This window comes from Vigna angularis, chromosome 6 (assembly GCF_016808095.1).
Source record: "Vigna angularis cultivar LongXiaoDou No.4 chromosome 6, ASM1680809v1, whole genome shotgun sequence".
NCBI lineage: Eukaryota > Viridiplantae > Streptophyta > Magnoliopsida > Fabales > Fabaceae > Vigna > Vigna angularis.
The window spans coordinates 25,439,535-25,456,427 of NC_068975.1; the positions used below are offsets into that span (position 1 = coordinate 25,439,535).

At 36.2% G+C, this 16,893-nt stretch overlaps 1 protein-coding gene across 4 annotated transcripts; it reads right to left on the minus strand.

The window, feature by feature from the left end:
• Positions 1–1,701: 1,701 nt before the first annotated feature.
• On the minus strand, positions 1,702–16,355 carry LOC108343108 (uncharacterized). 4 transcript variants are annotated; one of them, XR_008249939.1, is made up of 13 exons: positions 16,147–16,355; positions 15,706–15,825; positions 15,520–15,628; positions 14,700–14,951; positions 9,251–9,363; positions 8,985–9,049; positions 8,401–8,654; positions 8,175–8,331; positions 7,856–7,890; positions 7,615–7,770; positions 2,566–2,682; positions 2,264–2,322; positions 1,702–1,887 (listed from the first exon to the last, which is right to left on the minus strand). XR_008249939.1 is itself a non-coding variant. In XM_052879224.1 (10 exons), the coding sequence occupies exons 1-10, from the start codon at positions 16,249–16,251 to the stop codon at positions 7,631–7,633; spliced, it is 1,350 nt and encodes a 449-aa protein (XP_052735184.1). In that variant the 5' UTR covers positions 16,252–16,355; the 3' UTR covers positions 7,285–7,630. The 4 variants fall into 4 exon arrangements, 1 of the variants encoding a protein (XP_052735184.1); XR_008249937.1 differs by lacking the exon at positions 1,702–1,887 and having other exon boundaries at positions 2,092–2,322; XR_008249938.1 differs by lacking the exon at positions 1,702–1,887 and having other exon boundaries at positions 2,092–2,343.
• Between the last annotated feature and the right edge of the window lie 538 nt (positions 16,356–16,893).

Sequence of the window (16,893 nt, forward strand, 5' to 3'; positions counted from 1 at the left end):
TCTGAAACTAAGGATCTTCACTTAAATTAGGAAAACAAAATATTTCATTCTCCTAAATTTTACCTATTTATAAATGTTAAACTTACAATTTCTTCTGAGGGATCCTTCAACTTAATTTTATTTAATTAAACACCTAACTTTTTTTTATTATAACTAATATTTAAAATTCTTTAATTTTTTAAAAACAAATTTCAGCAAAAATGTTTCAACTGAAGCCCAATTTAAAAAAACATTAATAATTGCATTTATTAAATCAAATTCGGTGTTTTCAAATAAAAAAATTGAATTTGAAAATGGTTATACTTCTGTTAATCCAGGATACATAAATTCTAATTCTCGGTCTTCAAACTCCAAAATTGAATTTTACAAGATCAAATTATCACATAATCAATTAATTAAGTCAAAGTGCTAGGTTTTTACCAAAAGCCAGATTTTTAAACAGACAACTAAAAGACGTACTCAATTATTTTTTTTGTAAAAATAAAATAAACCTTTTATCTTTTTTTTTTCGCTGTTTTTCATTTCTAAATTATTTTTTATTATATTTTTAATCTATAAAACATGAATTGTAGCCAGAGGAAATATGTTAAAAATATTAAATATATTGATATTTAATGTAAATTATTTAACTCAGACCTCCTTTGGAAAAAATAATTCATAAAAGATTGATAACTTTTAAGGATAAATTTAAATGAAATTAAAAATTCAGATGTCTCTTTATAAACAACAACAATGTTTAAAAGATCCATGGAAGCATAATTAAAACAAAATTAAAGACTATGCTATCTGTGTTTTAAAAGAAAAAAAGGTTTAGAGGATTAATTGTTTTTTTTTTCTCTTCAGATTAATCCAAATGTGTTAATATAACACACTACTACTGAAGAAAAAGAAATAAGAATGACATGAAATTTATGGAGGTATAGTAACCTTAAGTGTAAATGTAACTTTTCCTTTTTTAACGTATAAAGGTAATTAAAAAGTTCGAATTGAATAACATTTCGTAGTAGTGAAAGTTTTGAAGAATTTATGAGATTCTAATTTCAAATATTATACTACTGTTGCTCTACATAAAAGTAAAAAAATGAAAAGGCATCTAACTTAATATTAAATCTAGAAAGAGAGCGGTTAATTTACTATCATTCAAATTACTACCATATATCTTAGTCGAAAATTGAAGACTTTTGTTTAATTACTTAGTATATAAGATTACATTTTATTATATTGAAAATATAACTGTTTTTTAATTATAACAAACGAACTGCATCCATTAATTGACTATATTCTCCTCTCTTTGTTCTATTTTAAAAGAAAAATTGTAAGTCTCAATACATAATATAACACAAACACACACACATTCCCTCTCCCTCTCTCTCACTCACACACGCAATTAAAATTAATGAGAAGTTGTATTGAAAAACATTTACAAGAAATAGGAATTAACAATGACAAAAACAGTTATAGAAAAAAACATAAAGCTAAGATTGAAAAAATAACGTTGACAAAATGGTATCACCTTCTGGTTAGTGCATCAGACATAAGCAATTTGTATCGATACCTTAGAAAAAAAATAAATCAAACTTTAAGATTAAAGTTTCGACACATTTCTTTCGGTCATCAACCATCCATTTTAATATAAATTTTTTAGAATGTAAAACCTTCATTTCAAAACAACTCATTTCGAGATGAAATGGGCGTGCTCCTGAAATTGATCAAGTGCAAGAATAAACACCCTGTACCTTTTCTTTTATCAAGTGCAAGAATAAATACCCTATACCTTAATATACATGTTATGACGCTTAAACCAAAAGAAAGTTACCTCGATGTGCCCAGATAGGATATCATTGCTCATAAAATGTCTCGTTCAAAAGATTGCAGCATAGGCTTAATCTACATGATTTTAAAATTAGTCAACTACTCTTTGTTTCCTTGATAGAGAATGAGTTCATTTCGGCTAGCTGATCACTTGTCAATTCACATTGGTGTTTACTTGTATTAATAAACTAATTAAAGAATACAAGATTAAATGAAAGAAAAACTGCAATTTTTCTTGGCTAATGAGCAGTATTCTATTGAATAACGGCATCAGGGACATAAAAGGTCAAAGGAAGATTTTCATATAAAAGGATAAAGTCAAATCTATGTTTTTCCAGAATTTGGTTTAAACCGTTGAACGAGTCCCATTAAATCGAACATCCCAAACACAACAAGTTTTGCAGAAAATCCCCGGTATTAAAATATAATATAAGATACGAGCAGCTACTACCTTCTGGAAGAGTTTAATGGTTTCTGTTCAGTGGTCCAACGCTCCAAGTCCTCTCGCCTCTAAATAGTCAACCAAACTAGCTGTCAGAAGATACAGCAGAACGACGAGATATGAAAGTTGACACCAAACTATAAATTATAAACTATAAGGTTATATTCTAGTTCCGTTCATGTCATTTTAATTTATTTTCTCCTTCTGAAAGTGTATTCACGTCCATATGTAATCGCGTGCAATATATGATGAGTAGCAGTATATTATTGCTATCTAATAGCTATTCGTTTAAATTTACAACTAACGGTTACCTTGACAATATGTCAGCATTTTAATTTTTCTCGGTCCGTTCTATATATCTCGGACTTTAAGAAAGCTTCATATGTATAGATTGAAGCCAATTCCAAACTGATTTGCACCATGCCTTCCTGGAAACCATACAAAATTTAAAATTAGAAATAAATAAATAAAATGTTTTGCGGTTGCATACAGACGAATTATAATAAATCAAGTTATCGAACCTGTGCAAGTGTACTTTGTAATTTTTTCCCCAGAAGTGTATGTTAATTGTGAGTTTGAGGGTAAGGCACCAAGAGTTTGATAGGATACAAAATTAAAAGAAATTCGCTACTAAAAATAGTTCTAAATTTTACACAGAAAAGTTCTTAAATACTTATAATTTGTATCCAAACAGACCCTAAGATTCTGTATTTTTATCTCATCACAACAGCTAAAAGCTTAAATATGATTTTCATAACCTAACAGAACCCAATTCAGGTTCTACATTCCACTCCCTGCAATCAGATCACTTGCCCATAAGTTGACAGCAAAAGAAAAACTGGTTTGAAGAATAAAACCAGTAGACCATAAAAAATTAGCATTTCTACCGGAGCTCCTTTTGATTCAACGAGGCACCCAGCATCAGCAGTCCACGATGGTTTTAAAAATTATGAAGGGATATCTAATATATGCAAATCCAATCCAGACTTTGGCAATAAACTAGAAAAAATACATTATATGGGCAGCACAAACCAGATACATAAATAATTGTAGTTGAATTTTATCGAGAAAAATAATGTGAAATATACTTATAAATAAATAATTAGTTGTTGGGACATGCTATGCATCTTCAAAAGAATAACTACAAGTAAGGACGTAAAGTCACGCAGTTGAAATTCTAATTCCAAGAGCTAGAAGTTATACAGAACTAAATTCAACAATGATGAGAAGGTATTTCTAAATTCAACTAAAATTAAAAAAAAATAAAAAATAAGCAAAAGGGTGAAAATCTGAGATAAAAAAAAATCATAGTTTTCTTTTCGTTACCACAAGGAAATAAAGAGAAAAAAAAAGACACCATAGTTAAACAATGATAGAATTCATTCTCAATAAAGAATATTTTTTAATTATATAAATTGTTTCGAATAGTAGGATCGAGAGTTATTCCTTCACACTTTATGTTCCTCTTGCAAGATCTTTTTGTTTCTTATTTCTTGAAGGTTTGAACCGAATGGGTGAGTACTTGTCAAAGATACTCTCTGACACTTAAATTAGTTAATTATACCAATCAGTTATTACAGTTAAGTCTTAAATGTTCAATAAATACAATCATCTACCTTCTTACCTTACCTCTGTATTTATAGGTTTTGGAATGAATATTTTGTTAGGATTAACCCAATTGCAGCCCAATAGCTCATAAGTATGACTTGAGATCTAAAACAGAGAAAAATAGTTCTGAAGGGCTTAGAAGACCCTTCTCAGTTCTATTATTTATATAGATAAAAATATGATACAATAGATAGATGGAAGATGAAGAGATTGTCCTAGACTGCTAGGAACAATCATTATAGATAACCCAACACACAACTACCTACTTTAGGCCCTGCTATACTAATCATAGGTAGACTTAATAATTATTCTAACACTCCCCCTCAAGCTGGAGCATACAAATTGTATGTACCAAGCTTGGAACAAATAAACTCAATCCGAGGTCCCCTTAACGACTTAGTCAACACATCTGCGAGTTGGTCATTTGATCCAACAAACTCAGTACATATTTCTTTTGACAATAATTTTTCCCGAACAAAATGACAATCAATTTCTATATGTTTGGTTCTCTCGTAAAACACTGGATTTGATGCAATGTGAAGAGCAGCTTGGTTATCACAATACATCTTCATACTCTGGATGTCACAGAAGTTAAGCTCTTGAAGGAACTGCTTCACCCATATAAGTTCACATGTTAATGAAGCCATTGTCCTATATTCAGCCTCAGCTGTTGATCAAGCCACTACATTTTGTTTCTTACTTTTCCATGAGATAATGTTTCCTCCAAGGAAAACACAATATCCAGTAGTAGATCGTCTATCAATAGGAGAACCTGCCCAATCAGCATCACAATATCCTGATACCTGAAGGCTTCCTTTTTCTTCATATAACAGCCCTTGCCCGAGAGCCTTTCACATACCTTAGAATGCAAATGATAGCATTCCAATGGCCAACACATGGAGCTTGCATAAACTAACTAACCACTCCAACTGCAAAAGATAGATCCGGCCTTGTAATAGTGAGATAGATTAGTTTTCCAACTAGCCTCTTATATCTCTCCGGATTGGAGAATAATTCACCTTCTTCTGTTGTTAATTTTTGATTTGGATCCATAGGGCTATCAACCAGTCTACAATCAATCATGCCTGTTTCTTGCAAAATATTCAGAGCATACTTCCTTTGGGAGATTACAACTCCATCTTTTGACTGAGCTACTTCAATGCCTAGGAAGTATCTGAGGCTCCCAAGATCCTTGGTTTGGAAATGTCTACACAAGTACTCCTTCAATTAAGATATTCCAGCAGTATCATTTCCTGTAATAATTATATCATCAACATATACTATCAAGTAAACACATTTCCCGGGAGACGAATGATAATAAAAGACTGAATGATCTGCTTCAGTGCGTTTTAGCCCAAATTTTTGAACAATGGAGCTAAACTTTCCAAACCAAGCACGTGGTGATTGCTTGATCCCATATCGAGATCGGTTCAATTTACAAACCATACCAGACTCCCCTTGAGCAACAAACCCTGGAGGTTGCTCCATATAAACTTCTTCCTCAAGATCACCATGGAGAAAGACATTTTTGATATCCAACTAATGAAGTGGCCAATGACGAATGGCTGCCATTGCAAAGAACAATCGAATGGTAGTCATCTTTGCCATGGGAGAAAAGGTGTCACAATAATCAAGACCATAAACCTGAGTGTACCCTTTTGCAACCAGCCGGGCTTTGAGCCTATCAATGTCACCATTAGGGCCGACTTTAATTGCATATACCCATCGACAACCAACAGCTTTTTTGCCCGGGGGAAGTGGCATAAGCTCCCAAGTATGACTGTGGTCAAGAGCCTGCATTTCTTCAATCATGGCTTGTCGCCATCCAGGATGATCAAGTGCTTCTTTCACATTTTTAGGAATAACCACAGGAGATACTGAGGATAAAAGGGAATAAAAGGAGGGCGACACTCTGTGATAACTAAGAAAATTATAAATGGGATGAGGGTTTCGAGTGGAACGAGTACCTTTTCTGAGAGCAATGGGCCAACCAAAATCATCTTCACCAGGAGGCGTGACAGGAGACGGTGACGGAGAAGAATCTGAAGGAGGAGATCCACCATTTTCTGGAAGAGGATTACTCACCGGGGTACTGTGTCGAAGGATATCAGTATGTGGAGAGGAAGGTTCGGGAGGACCTTGTGACTTGTCAGAAGTTGATCTCTGATGTGATTCAAATCTGGATGCAAAGCACAGAGGATCATCACCATATAATACTTGTCAAGCTTCTTTTTGATATCTTCCGAAGATTCCACTTCCAAGAACATTCTCAATTCTTCCACAGCTGCTTGGGCTTCAGTCATGAAGGAGACCATATCATGGTCTGTCATTTTGAGACAGGCGAGCTTATTTGCGGTATCATAGAGACGTTGAATATCATTAGCATAAATGCTTTGAGCTTTCTTCCAAAAAGTGTGACATGTCTTGAAGGCTCTAAGAGATATCAAATGTCGGGGTTCCACAGATTGCCACAATAGGGCACACAATTGGAAATCAGCTTGTTTCCATTGTTCAACTTTGTCAGAAGGTACTTGGCTCCCATCCCGCTCAAGGTGGTCATAATGTCTTTGACCAAGGAACCACATTTCCACAGCAGCAGACCAACATAGATAATTCTTTCCGTTTAGCTTTTCGGAAGTGATTGAGGGACTTCCAGAGAAAGAAAGAGCACTTCCAGACGCCATTCTTTGATAAAAACAGGAGAAGGAACCAGAAAAACCGTGAAGAACCAGAAATATTCTAACAATATGTTTTATTGTTAATCATATTGAGCTTGTGTTGATACTTCTAATCAGTTTGTGACCGAGCGATCATTTACAGGAATGAGACCGATTGGTCAACATTGCCTCTAAGGTCCTAGAAAATATTCTGGTGAGGGTTGACTGACCGATCATCTAATGGGTGCATTGACTGGGCAATTTATATGGTACATAAATAATTAAAACCAAAAGACACTTTTGATATTGAGGAAGGAGTCATTGAAATAAATTATTTGAATCCAAGCATGTAATTTCTATGTCATTAATTACATAAGATGTGTAGAAATTCAAACTAAGATTGATTAATTTTAAGCAATAACACCTGAGAAGAATAAGGAAATTAAAAACTACGATTTGAGATATTGGATATAAACGAATTCAGTTGGCTTCTTGAGAACGAGAAGACAGATCCTAAATTTCAAGAATATGAATAAATGTAAACAACTAATCAGCCTGTCTATTATGAAAGGAAGAGAACTTATAACATTGGTTTGCCTCCTTTAATTTTAAGATAATATTAAACATCGGATTCATCTAATTCCATAACAGTGTCTTCATGGTCGGATCACAACATTTATCTCTTCATTATATCACATTTCTTTAACTTTTTCTCTGTATTATCAGGTGATTAACGGTCAAGACTTGGATCAATGAACCCTTTAACAATGCAATCATCGTCCATTTGTCCATTGATCAGAGTAAGTGTTCTGGGGCATAGCAGGGTCAAGAACAGACTAATAGGGGAATACAAGAAGCTTGTAAGAACATATTCTGTATCGCCTATGTTTTAAGCGAAGTTAATCAGGTAGACTAATTATCGGTTAGAAACTAGGCCTTTGTGCAGATTAAATAGTAACAAGAAAGTCAGCAATATATGGCTACTCAATCATTTTAAATGATGGATTACTGGATCAATTAGAAAAAACTTCAAGAGACAAGGCAACCTAGGAGAATCACCACAAGCAGGTAGTTGAGATAAAGAAGAACCATTACAGTAGAGTTCTCTAAATTAATGCTCTTCATAGTATGGCGGTGTTGACTGAATGTACTGCTCATTTTGCTCCTCTTCGTCTTCATCATCCTCTTCTGCGTCAATCCAATTACTGCGGTGATGTTGTGAAATTGCTTGAACATTATCTCGTAGCCCATCTGGATAAAATGTACCAATTATATTATTTGTTGATGGAACTACAACAACATTTAGCACGCTCGTTAAAAAGCCAAACTAACTAACCTTGAGGCTCTGGTCCATGATTTTTTTCAGTTGGTCTGAGACATCAGTCAAGGTACAGAGACTAACAGAGGATGGAGATAGCAATTTGCTTTAAATTAAACGGGTTTCAAACAGGCAAATAGGTCTAAAATTCAAATAAACGGCTTTATACCTAGTGTCTGGTTTGAGCACCCCATACTTTGTATCTGCTCCAGGAATTCAACCAGGTAACGGATATAAACAAAGAAATTACAATAACATTGCAGCCGCAGCATCATGGGGGACAGTAAATCATGATAGAATTTCTAAGATATTGGCACAAACAGCAATATCAGGATACAAATTGGAGTCAATGGGATTATTTCCTGCAACTGATGTTACTCTAGAAATTTGCATTGTGCTAATTCTTTGAATTTCTCTTCCACCATCATCATTCAAAACTGTTTCTCCTTGTGCCTGCCGCTCTTCCAAAGGACTAATGCTTTTAAATGCACTTGCTGCAAAATGAAAAAGCTGATGAGAATTTTGATCAATAAAAAATTATCCAATCCAAATAGTTAAACTACCTGAGAGGTCCGACCAAATACGGGTGTGATCAGATGGAAGCTCTGATGATGCATTTGCTCTGCAGTTCTCTTGCTGCATGTAAGATGCATTTCTTTCTTCAGTATGAGGGTGTGCTCTGGTGGCCCCTGTAGGAGGTTCTGAGACAGCCCCTTCATGAAGCTGGGATATTAACATGGTTGCCAGCACAAGGGTGGCATCAAAATTTGAGTGTGACCCATCTTCCAAACCGAACTTAGGTGCCAAAAGAACAGGTCTGCTTGCCGAACACAGTATCATACAAGAATTAACGTAAATATCAAATAGTAACCATAAAAAACAAACATAAAAGTAAATCCAGAATGCAAGAAAATATGTCAATTTATTTGGGCGTATGTAGCTTATTTCTTCGCACTAAAATCCAGGACAATTTGTCTTTGCATCTTTCCACATTTCCTTAGTTCTATTTGGGGTTTAATCTATGATAATTACATTCACCTTAGCAATATGCATGATGCCATAACTTAAAGAAAAGGTATGCATTTGTATTCATAGGACAATCCATGCCATTGAGGATAAACAGTGTTAGATACTAAATACATCTTACTCGCCAGCTTTCTCGAAATGTAAATGGATGTCAAGTTCACAACCCTCACAAAATGAAAGAAATGCCTGCAGTTTGATAAGAAAAATACCAAGTATATTTTAATACTCTAATTTATGTAGAACAGAAGAAAGAAAGAATAACAAATTCTGAGAAATAACATGATAAAATTTAAAAAACATGATGTCATTTGACTTAAATCTCTAACATTTGCTAAACTTACCTATGTCAAACAAAAACTTACAAACAAAAGGCTAGGCTTACCATACCTTCAATTCTTTTACACTGAAAGTCACATCTATTGGATCTCCAGTATGAACATACTGCAAAAATTCTTCTTTAGGATCTATCCACAGTTGGGTGTGCAGCAATGTATCATTGTCTGCAATGACATCCAAAGACATAAATATATACAGTTTGCTATATAGCTACTAACAAAACTCTCAAATTTAGGATAGAATTCTTTCTTATTATTTCTTATGAGGTTGTTAACCTCTATTTGTATACATAAGTCAGCAGCATATTTTAGGAAATATGGGCTGCTAATTCTACTGGACAAATCCCTAACATTACGGGATCAATCAAACATAAATAGCCTATTAACGGCAGCACCCAGCAGTTACAGAAATACAGCACATTTAAATAAAAGACTTCCTAAAATACACTATGCCAATTAATACCACTCCAATCACGGTTTTGACACTCCCCCTCAAGCTGGTGAATAGGTATTTTCCATTCCCAGCTTGGAGACAATTCCTTCAAAGTTAATGCAATTCAGTCCCTTGGTGAGTATGTCTGCAAGTTGGTTCTGAGTAGATACATATGGTGTGCAAATCATGCCACTGTCTAGCTTTTCCTTTATAAAGTGTCTATCAACTTCAATATGTTTGGTTCTATCATGCTGCACCGGGTTATGGGCTATGCTAATTGCAGATTTATTGTCACAATATAGCCTCATAGGTTCATCCCACTTTATCTTCAAGTCTTCCAATATAATCTTCAGCCATAAAAGTTCACATATTCCGTGGGCCATTGCTCGAAATTCGGCTTCAGCACTTGATCTAGTCACTACACTCTGTTTTTTACTCTTCCAAGTCACCAAGTTTCCACCAAGGAAGGTGCAGTATCCTGTGGTTGATCTCCTATCTACCACTGACCCAGCATAGTCTGCATCCGTATATGCTTCAAGGCTTACACTCTTGTTCCGTTTGAACAAAATCCCTCTTCCAGCGGTCCCTTTCAAGTACTGGACAATTCTAAGAGCAGCTTGTAGATGTGCTTCCTTTGGTTGGTGCATAAACTGGCTGACTAGACTTACAGCCGCAATGTCTGGTCTAGTGTGCAATAAGTAAATAAGTCTGCCCACAAGTCTTTGATACATTTCCCTGTCCACAGCAATATCATCCTCCATACTTCCCAATTTTATATTTGGATCAACTGGAGTACTCGCTGGTCTACAACCTGTCTTCCCTGTTTCTCTAAGCAAGTCTGTAATATATTTTTGTTGAGATATGAAGATTCCTTTCTTAGAATGAGCCACTTCAATTCCCAAAAAATATTTAAGCCTTCCTAGTGTCTTGATTTCAAATTCCTTGGCAAGACATTCGCTTAACACTTGCTGTTCCCTTTTGTCGTCCCCACTCACTATAATATCATCTACATACACTAATAGAATTGTTACTCCCCCTGAAGCTGAATGTTTGATAAATAATGTGTGATCCCCTTGGCTCTGTTTGTAGCCTAGACCTGTCATTACTTTGGTAAATCTTCCAAACCATGCTCTTGGAGATTGTTTCAGCCCATATAGAGCCTTTCTTAGTTTGCAAACAGTTCCAGCAGCAACTTGTTCCTTGTAACCAGGGGGCAACTCCATGTATATTTCTTCTTCAAGGTCTCCATGTAAAAATGCATTCTTCACATCAAACTGTTGCAGATCCCAATCATTATTTGCTGCTAGTGATAATAATACTCTGACCGTGTTCATCTTAGCAACCGGGGCAAATGTCTCCAAGTAATCAACTCCATAGGTTTGAGTGAAGCCTTTGGCCACCAACCTTGCCTTGTACCGTTCAATTGTCCCATCAGCCCTATACTTTATTGCATATACCCACTTACATCCCACTGGTTTTTTTCCAGAAGGTAGGGTGACAAGTTCCCAGGTCCTATTCTTGTTTAACGCCTCCATTTCCACATCCATGGCATTTTTCCATTTCCTGTCAGACAATGCTTCAGATACAAAGGAAGGTGTGTGTGTGGAGTTGAGGTTAGTGAGAAAGGTTTTATGGGTAGGTGAGAATTTTTCAAAGGATACGAAATTTGATAGTGGGTAAAGTGGCTGTTGGGTGCAAGTTCTAGTTCCCTTTCTAAGGGCAATGGGTAGATCAAGGGTTTGGTCCACCTGTGCTTCTAGATTTTCAGACACAAACTCATTAGAATTATCAAAATTTATAGGATTATCAAAATTTATAGGATTTGAAGGTGTTACCTCATGTAGTGATGGTGGGTTGGATTCTTGGACATTGCTAGATTCCAGAATGGCCTTTTCTCTCCTTGAGTATACCTTTCCAAATTTGCCACCACCATCAGGTGCAGATCTCACAGGTTCAGCAACAATGCTGCCATTTGTCCCAGTTTCAGGCCCAAACGTCATGTTTGGGAACATGAGAGTCTCATCTTCCTCTCTAACATTCTCCCCCTGAAGATGAGGCTGTTTGAAATAACTCTCTTGTTCATTGAAGGTGACATCTCTGGACACATAGAATCGTTTTGAACCGGGTTGAAAACATTTGTACCCTTTTTGAGTGGTAGAGTATCCTAAGAAAACACATTTGACAGCTCTAGGATCCAATTTCCCCCTTTCATTACTATGAACATGTACAAAGGATACACACCCAAATATTCTAGGTTGGAGTTTATTTGTAGGGTCAAGGTGTGGGTAGAATGAGGATAGAACTTCCATGGGACTTTTTGAGTTTAAAACCCTGGTAGGTAGTCTATTGATTAGATAAGTGGCGGTAAGAAGGGCTTCCCCCCAAAATCTTTTAGGAACATGATTTTGAAAAAGTAAAGCTCTAGTTTGATCTAAAAGGTGACCATTTTTCCTTTCTGCAATCCCATTCTGTTGAGGTGTGTTCACACATGAGGACTCATGGATTATCCCTTCCTTTTGGCAAAAAGAGTTTAGTACAAGATTAAAGTAGTCCTTGGCATTATCAGACCTCATTCTTTTGATACTGACCCCAAATTGATTTTTAATCATAGAGACAAACTGGACAAACACAGAGCTAACTTCAGATTTTTGTTTCAATAAAAAAACCCAAGTCACCCGGGTACAATCATCAATGAATGTTAAAAACCATTTAGCACCAGAAATATTAGGAACATAAGCAGGACCCCATACATCAGTATGAACAAGAGAAAATGGGAAAGGACTCATCTTATTGCTCATGGGAAACGGTACACGTTTATGTTTTGCTAACTCACACACCTCACAATGAAGACTCTCCACACTTAAATTTTTAAACAAGGAAGGAAAGAGTACTTTCACAACTCGAAATGACGGATGTCCTAAACGGCAATGATAAACTTGAACCTTCTCTTTATTGGTCATGGTGGATTTAGAAATGAGACTCTTGGTAGGCAGATTAGGATCCTCCATGTAGTATAGGCCATTTCATTCTCTAGCATGTCCAATCGTCCTCCCCGAGTTCTTGTCCTGCAATATACAAGTGTTGCTATAAAAAACAACATTACATGCAAGATCTTTAGTGAGTTTTTGTATAGAAATTAGGTTGGTGGATAATTTAGGGACATGAAGGACATTTTTTAAGGTTATGGATGGGCTTATTTGGACTTCTCCTTGTCCGGCTGCAGTTATGAGGGTTCCATCTGCTGTGGAAATTTTCTTGTTACTAGGACATAGGGAATATGTGGAGAAGTATTTAGGTAGTGGGGTCATATGGTCAGTGGCTCCAGAGTCTAATATCCAGTAATGTGTAAATGGTGTATCTAAGACATTAAGTCCAAACTGTAATGGAACCTTACCAGAATATGTCAAGGAGCACGTACCTGTAGGCTTCTCCAATTTACTGAGGATGGATCTTACCCGTTCTATCTCTTCATGATTCAACTGGACAGATTCTACACCTTGTCCATTAGCAATATATGCTTGCCCTCCTCCTTTTTTCTGTGGGCCTCCCTTCCATCCCCATTCTCTGCCTGAGGTTTTCCCATCTTCTCCTTTCGGCCCTCATTCTTTGCTTGAGGTCCTCCCATCTTTCAGCCCCCATTCTCGGCTTGGGGGCTTTCCATGTAATTTCCAGCACTTTTCCTTGGTGTGGCGTGGTTTGTTACAATGGGTACACCAAATCTCCTCATGTCTCTTCTCCATACTAGGACCCCAATTTTTCTTCTGGTTGGCAACCATACTTGTTCCTCCTTCAGCTATCATTGCAGAGCTTTCGGTGGTTGAGGTTTCCAGCATCAGCCCTCTTCTGCTTTCTTCACTCCGAATAATGGCTACACCAAATCTCCTCATGTCTCTTCTCCATACTAGGACCCCAATTTTTCTTCTGGTTGGCAACCATACTTGTTCCTCCTTCAGCTATCATTGCAGAGCTTTCGGTGGTTGAGGTTTCCAGCATCAGCCCTCTTCTGCTTTCTTCACTCCGAATAATGGCTACCACTTCATTTAGCCCTGGGACTTTCTCCTTTCCCAAGATTTGAATTCGGACCTGGTCATATTCAGGATTTAAACCCACCAAAAAATCATAGACCCTATCTTGTTCAATAAACTCTTTTAGAATTGCTGAGTCTTCTGAACACTTTGCTTTTATAACCCGTGATCCAATTCCATCCATAGGGACTTAAGTTGATTGGCATATTCCGTTACAGATTTACCTCCCTGTTTGGCAGCCACGGTTTTCACCTTTACATCATAAATTTGAGCAGCATCCTTGGCCTTAGAGTAAGTTTGTTCTACTGCCTCCCAGATTTCCCTTGCTGATTTTAGAAACATGCAAGTATCACTGATTTCTGGAAACATTGAATTCCACAGCCACGCCATGATCATGGAGTCTTCTTCATCCCATGACTTGAATTTGGGATCCATCTCATCCGGTGCATTACCAGTCAGGTGACTGATCTTCCCTTTCCCTTTCAGTATGGTCCTAATAATTTGAGACCATTTGAGGTAGTTTTTTCCATCTAACCTATAAGCGGAATGGATATTTTGCAGTTCTCCAGCCGTCTGGATTCTGTCCCCAGTTTCCAGGTTCACCACTTCAGCCATGACTAGGTGCACTCACGATAAGCAATGAAGGCTTGACGGTGGCACAACAATAAAGGCTGGTGCAGTTTTAGGTTAAAGGTCAAGCAGCAATAAAGGCTGCGATTTAGAATAAATAACACGGTCAAAGACTCCCAAGAATCGGGAGCTCTGATACCATCTCAAATTTAGGATAGAATTCTTTCTTATTATTTCTTATGAGGTTGTTAACCTCTATTTGTATACATAAGTCAGCAGCATATTTTAGGAAATATGGGCTGCTAATTCTACTGGACAAATCCCTAACATTACGGGATCAATCAAACATAAATAGCCTATTAACGGCAGCACCCAGCAGTTACAGAAATACAGCACATTTAAATAAAAGACTTCCTAAAATACACTATGCCAATTAATACCACTCCAATCACGGTTTTGACAATCCTCTTTACCTTTGGTTGGGTCCATATAACTTCGAAGTTCAACAGCCTTTCCACCAATTTCATTTGCACCATCAAGAGGTAGAGCAGAAGGTTCTGTTGCAATGATAGTGATCTCTTGAAGAGAGGACTGAAAATTAGCAAGTAACCTGTTCAGATCTCGAGGCCTCACAACAAAGTTGCTGGGAAATTTTTGCCTATCAAGGGACAAGTGTTGTATGTCGGGTTCTACATTGCAAGTAATCCAATAGCTTTTTCTCATACCTGCAGTCGATGAAAACCGTATCCTTTTTAATCGACATCAGAGTCAAACGTGTGTTTGAAAACACACAGAAAATAGCAGCATAAATGATGAGACGCCTAATACACCATTTAAACAGTAAATCCAATCATTGATGGATACTTAAATATAATGAATTGAAGTTACAACAATTTCATTAAGCTCATTTAAGAAAAAAATTGCTACAACATACTTTTAGAACATTAATAAGCAGCAGACTTCAAAATCTGTAGAGGAAGTTGCGTATAGTGATGGGCAGTAACAAATCCCTTAGCTGCTCACCAAGATAAAAGATGCAATTGCATGCACAAGCTAACATTCAATGTTACACCTAACCCACTTGAAAAAAGGAGGGCATGCCATCAGTATTAAAAGCATGTTTCCATAACATTGGCCAAGTACAAAATGCGGCTAGTTTCAGTTCAGAAACCAACTACATGATTGGTCTCCCATGGTAACCGGATTAAATCCAATTGCAATTTCTTGTACTATAACTTTACCTTATTGAGAGCAAACACCAGAGATAGTGTACACACTAAATAAGCAATTTACCATTATAGCAATCCAAAATCCACCGCACTTTGGGAGCATCTGGATCAGGCAGTCTCACAGTCAAATGATCAATATTCGTAATAGGTGTCCTTAGAACAGCACAAACAGCCTAATCAGAGTATGTGAGAAATAATTTATTATTTGCAAACCTCATTCAATTTAAAGTGAGAAAAGACGGCTCCGAACCTTCAGAAGCACACTACATTGCACGGAATTACCATCAACAGTATACGCGTCAAAGAAGCCAGACTTGAAGGCGATGCATTCATAGGCAGAACGTGACGAATTAATAGTGTGGAAAAGAAGCTGCAATAACAAATCAAGAAACAAAAATTAGTAGTAACAAGTGCGTTACATGCCTATACAATACAATCAACATTATCCAGTTCGCTTTAAAGAACTACTTACGCCCCCCAAAACCCTAAGTGTAAGGAGCTACTCCAAACGGCAAATCACGTGAGAAACCAGAAGTAGTTCCGGTAAGTAAAGTCGCGCCAAAATCAAAGCGTGATTTCAGCGCCGTAATCAAAGTTCGAAATTATCATCAAGAAAAATTCCTTTTGGATTGAGAAATGGTGAAAAACGAAGAAAGCGAGAATTGGAGTTGCAGAGGAACACTATTGGTACCTGAGAGGAAGAGGCTTGAATGGCGAGTTCGTTTCCGATGCGTGCTAGGCAAGTGATGCACCGCGCAAAGGTTTTGAGAGCGTTATCGCTTAACTTGAATTCCATTGTTCGTTCCACACAGCACAGTGAGTAACGCCCTTATTTATTTAGGGTTTGCGCTTTGGCGGGAAGAAGAGCACGAACACGATTAACCGTTGGTTTCCGGAAAAGTTCAGTACACATAACCTAAACCGTGAGTTTTGTTTTTTAAAAGTATATAAAATATTTCTTTTACAAAATAAAATTAATTTATGTGTAACTTATCCATCAATTAGTTTTCATTTATGTAAGAAATATTTTTCATATTTTTTATAATTTTTCCATAAATTTGTCCAAATTGTTGTATTGCTTTAGTATTTTAGAAATGTAAAGTTACTTGTCTTCGGTCTTTTAAGGGAGTGTACCAAATGTGTAATCTATATATATATATATATATATATATATATATATATATATATATATATATATATATATATATATATATATATATATATTAAGAAGAAATCACTCCATTCTCTTACAGAAAATATTAATAGTTACTTTTGTCCGGCCAGAGTCTTATATGATTTTATTTTAATTAATAATATTTTCATTGTTAATTACTTAGGCTTTTAGTTTGTATATAATCAAGATTATTACCCGTAACCTTATACTTATACTACCAGTAAAAAAACAAAAATATTTTTTTAGCGTTGCAATGACAGTTAT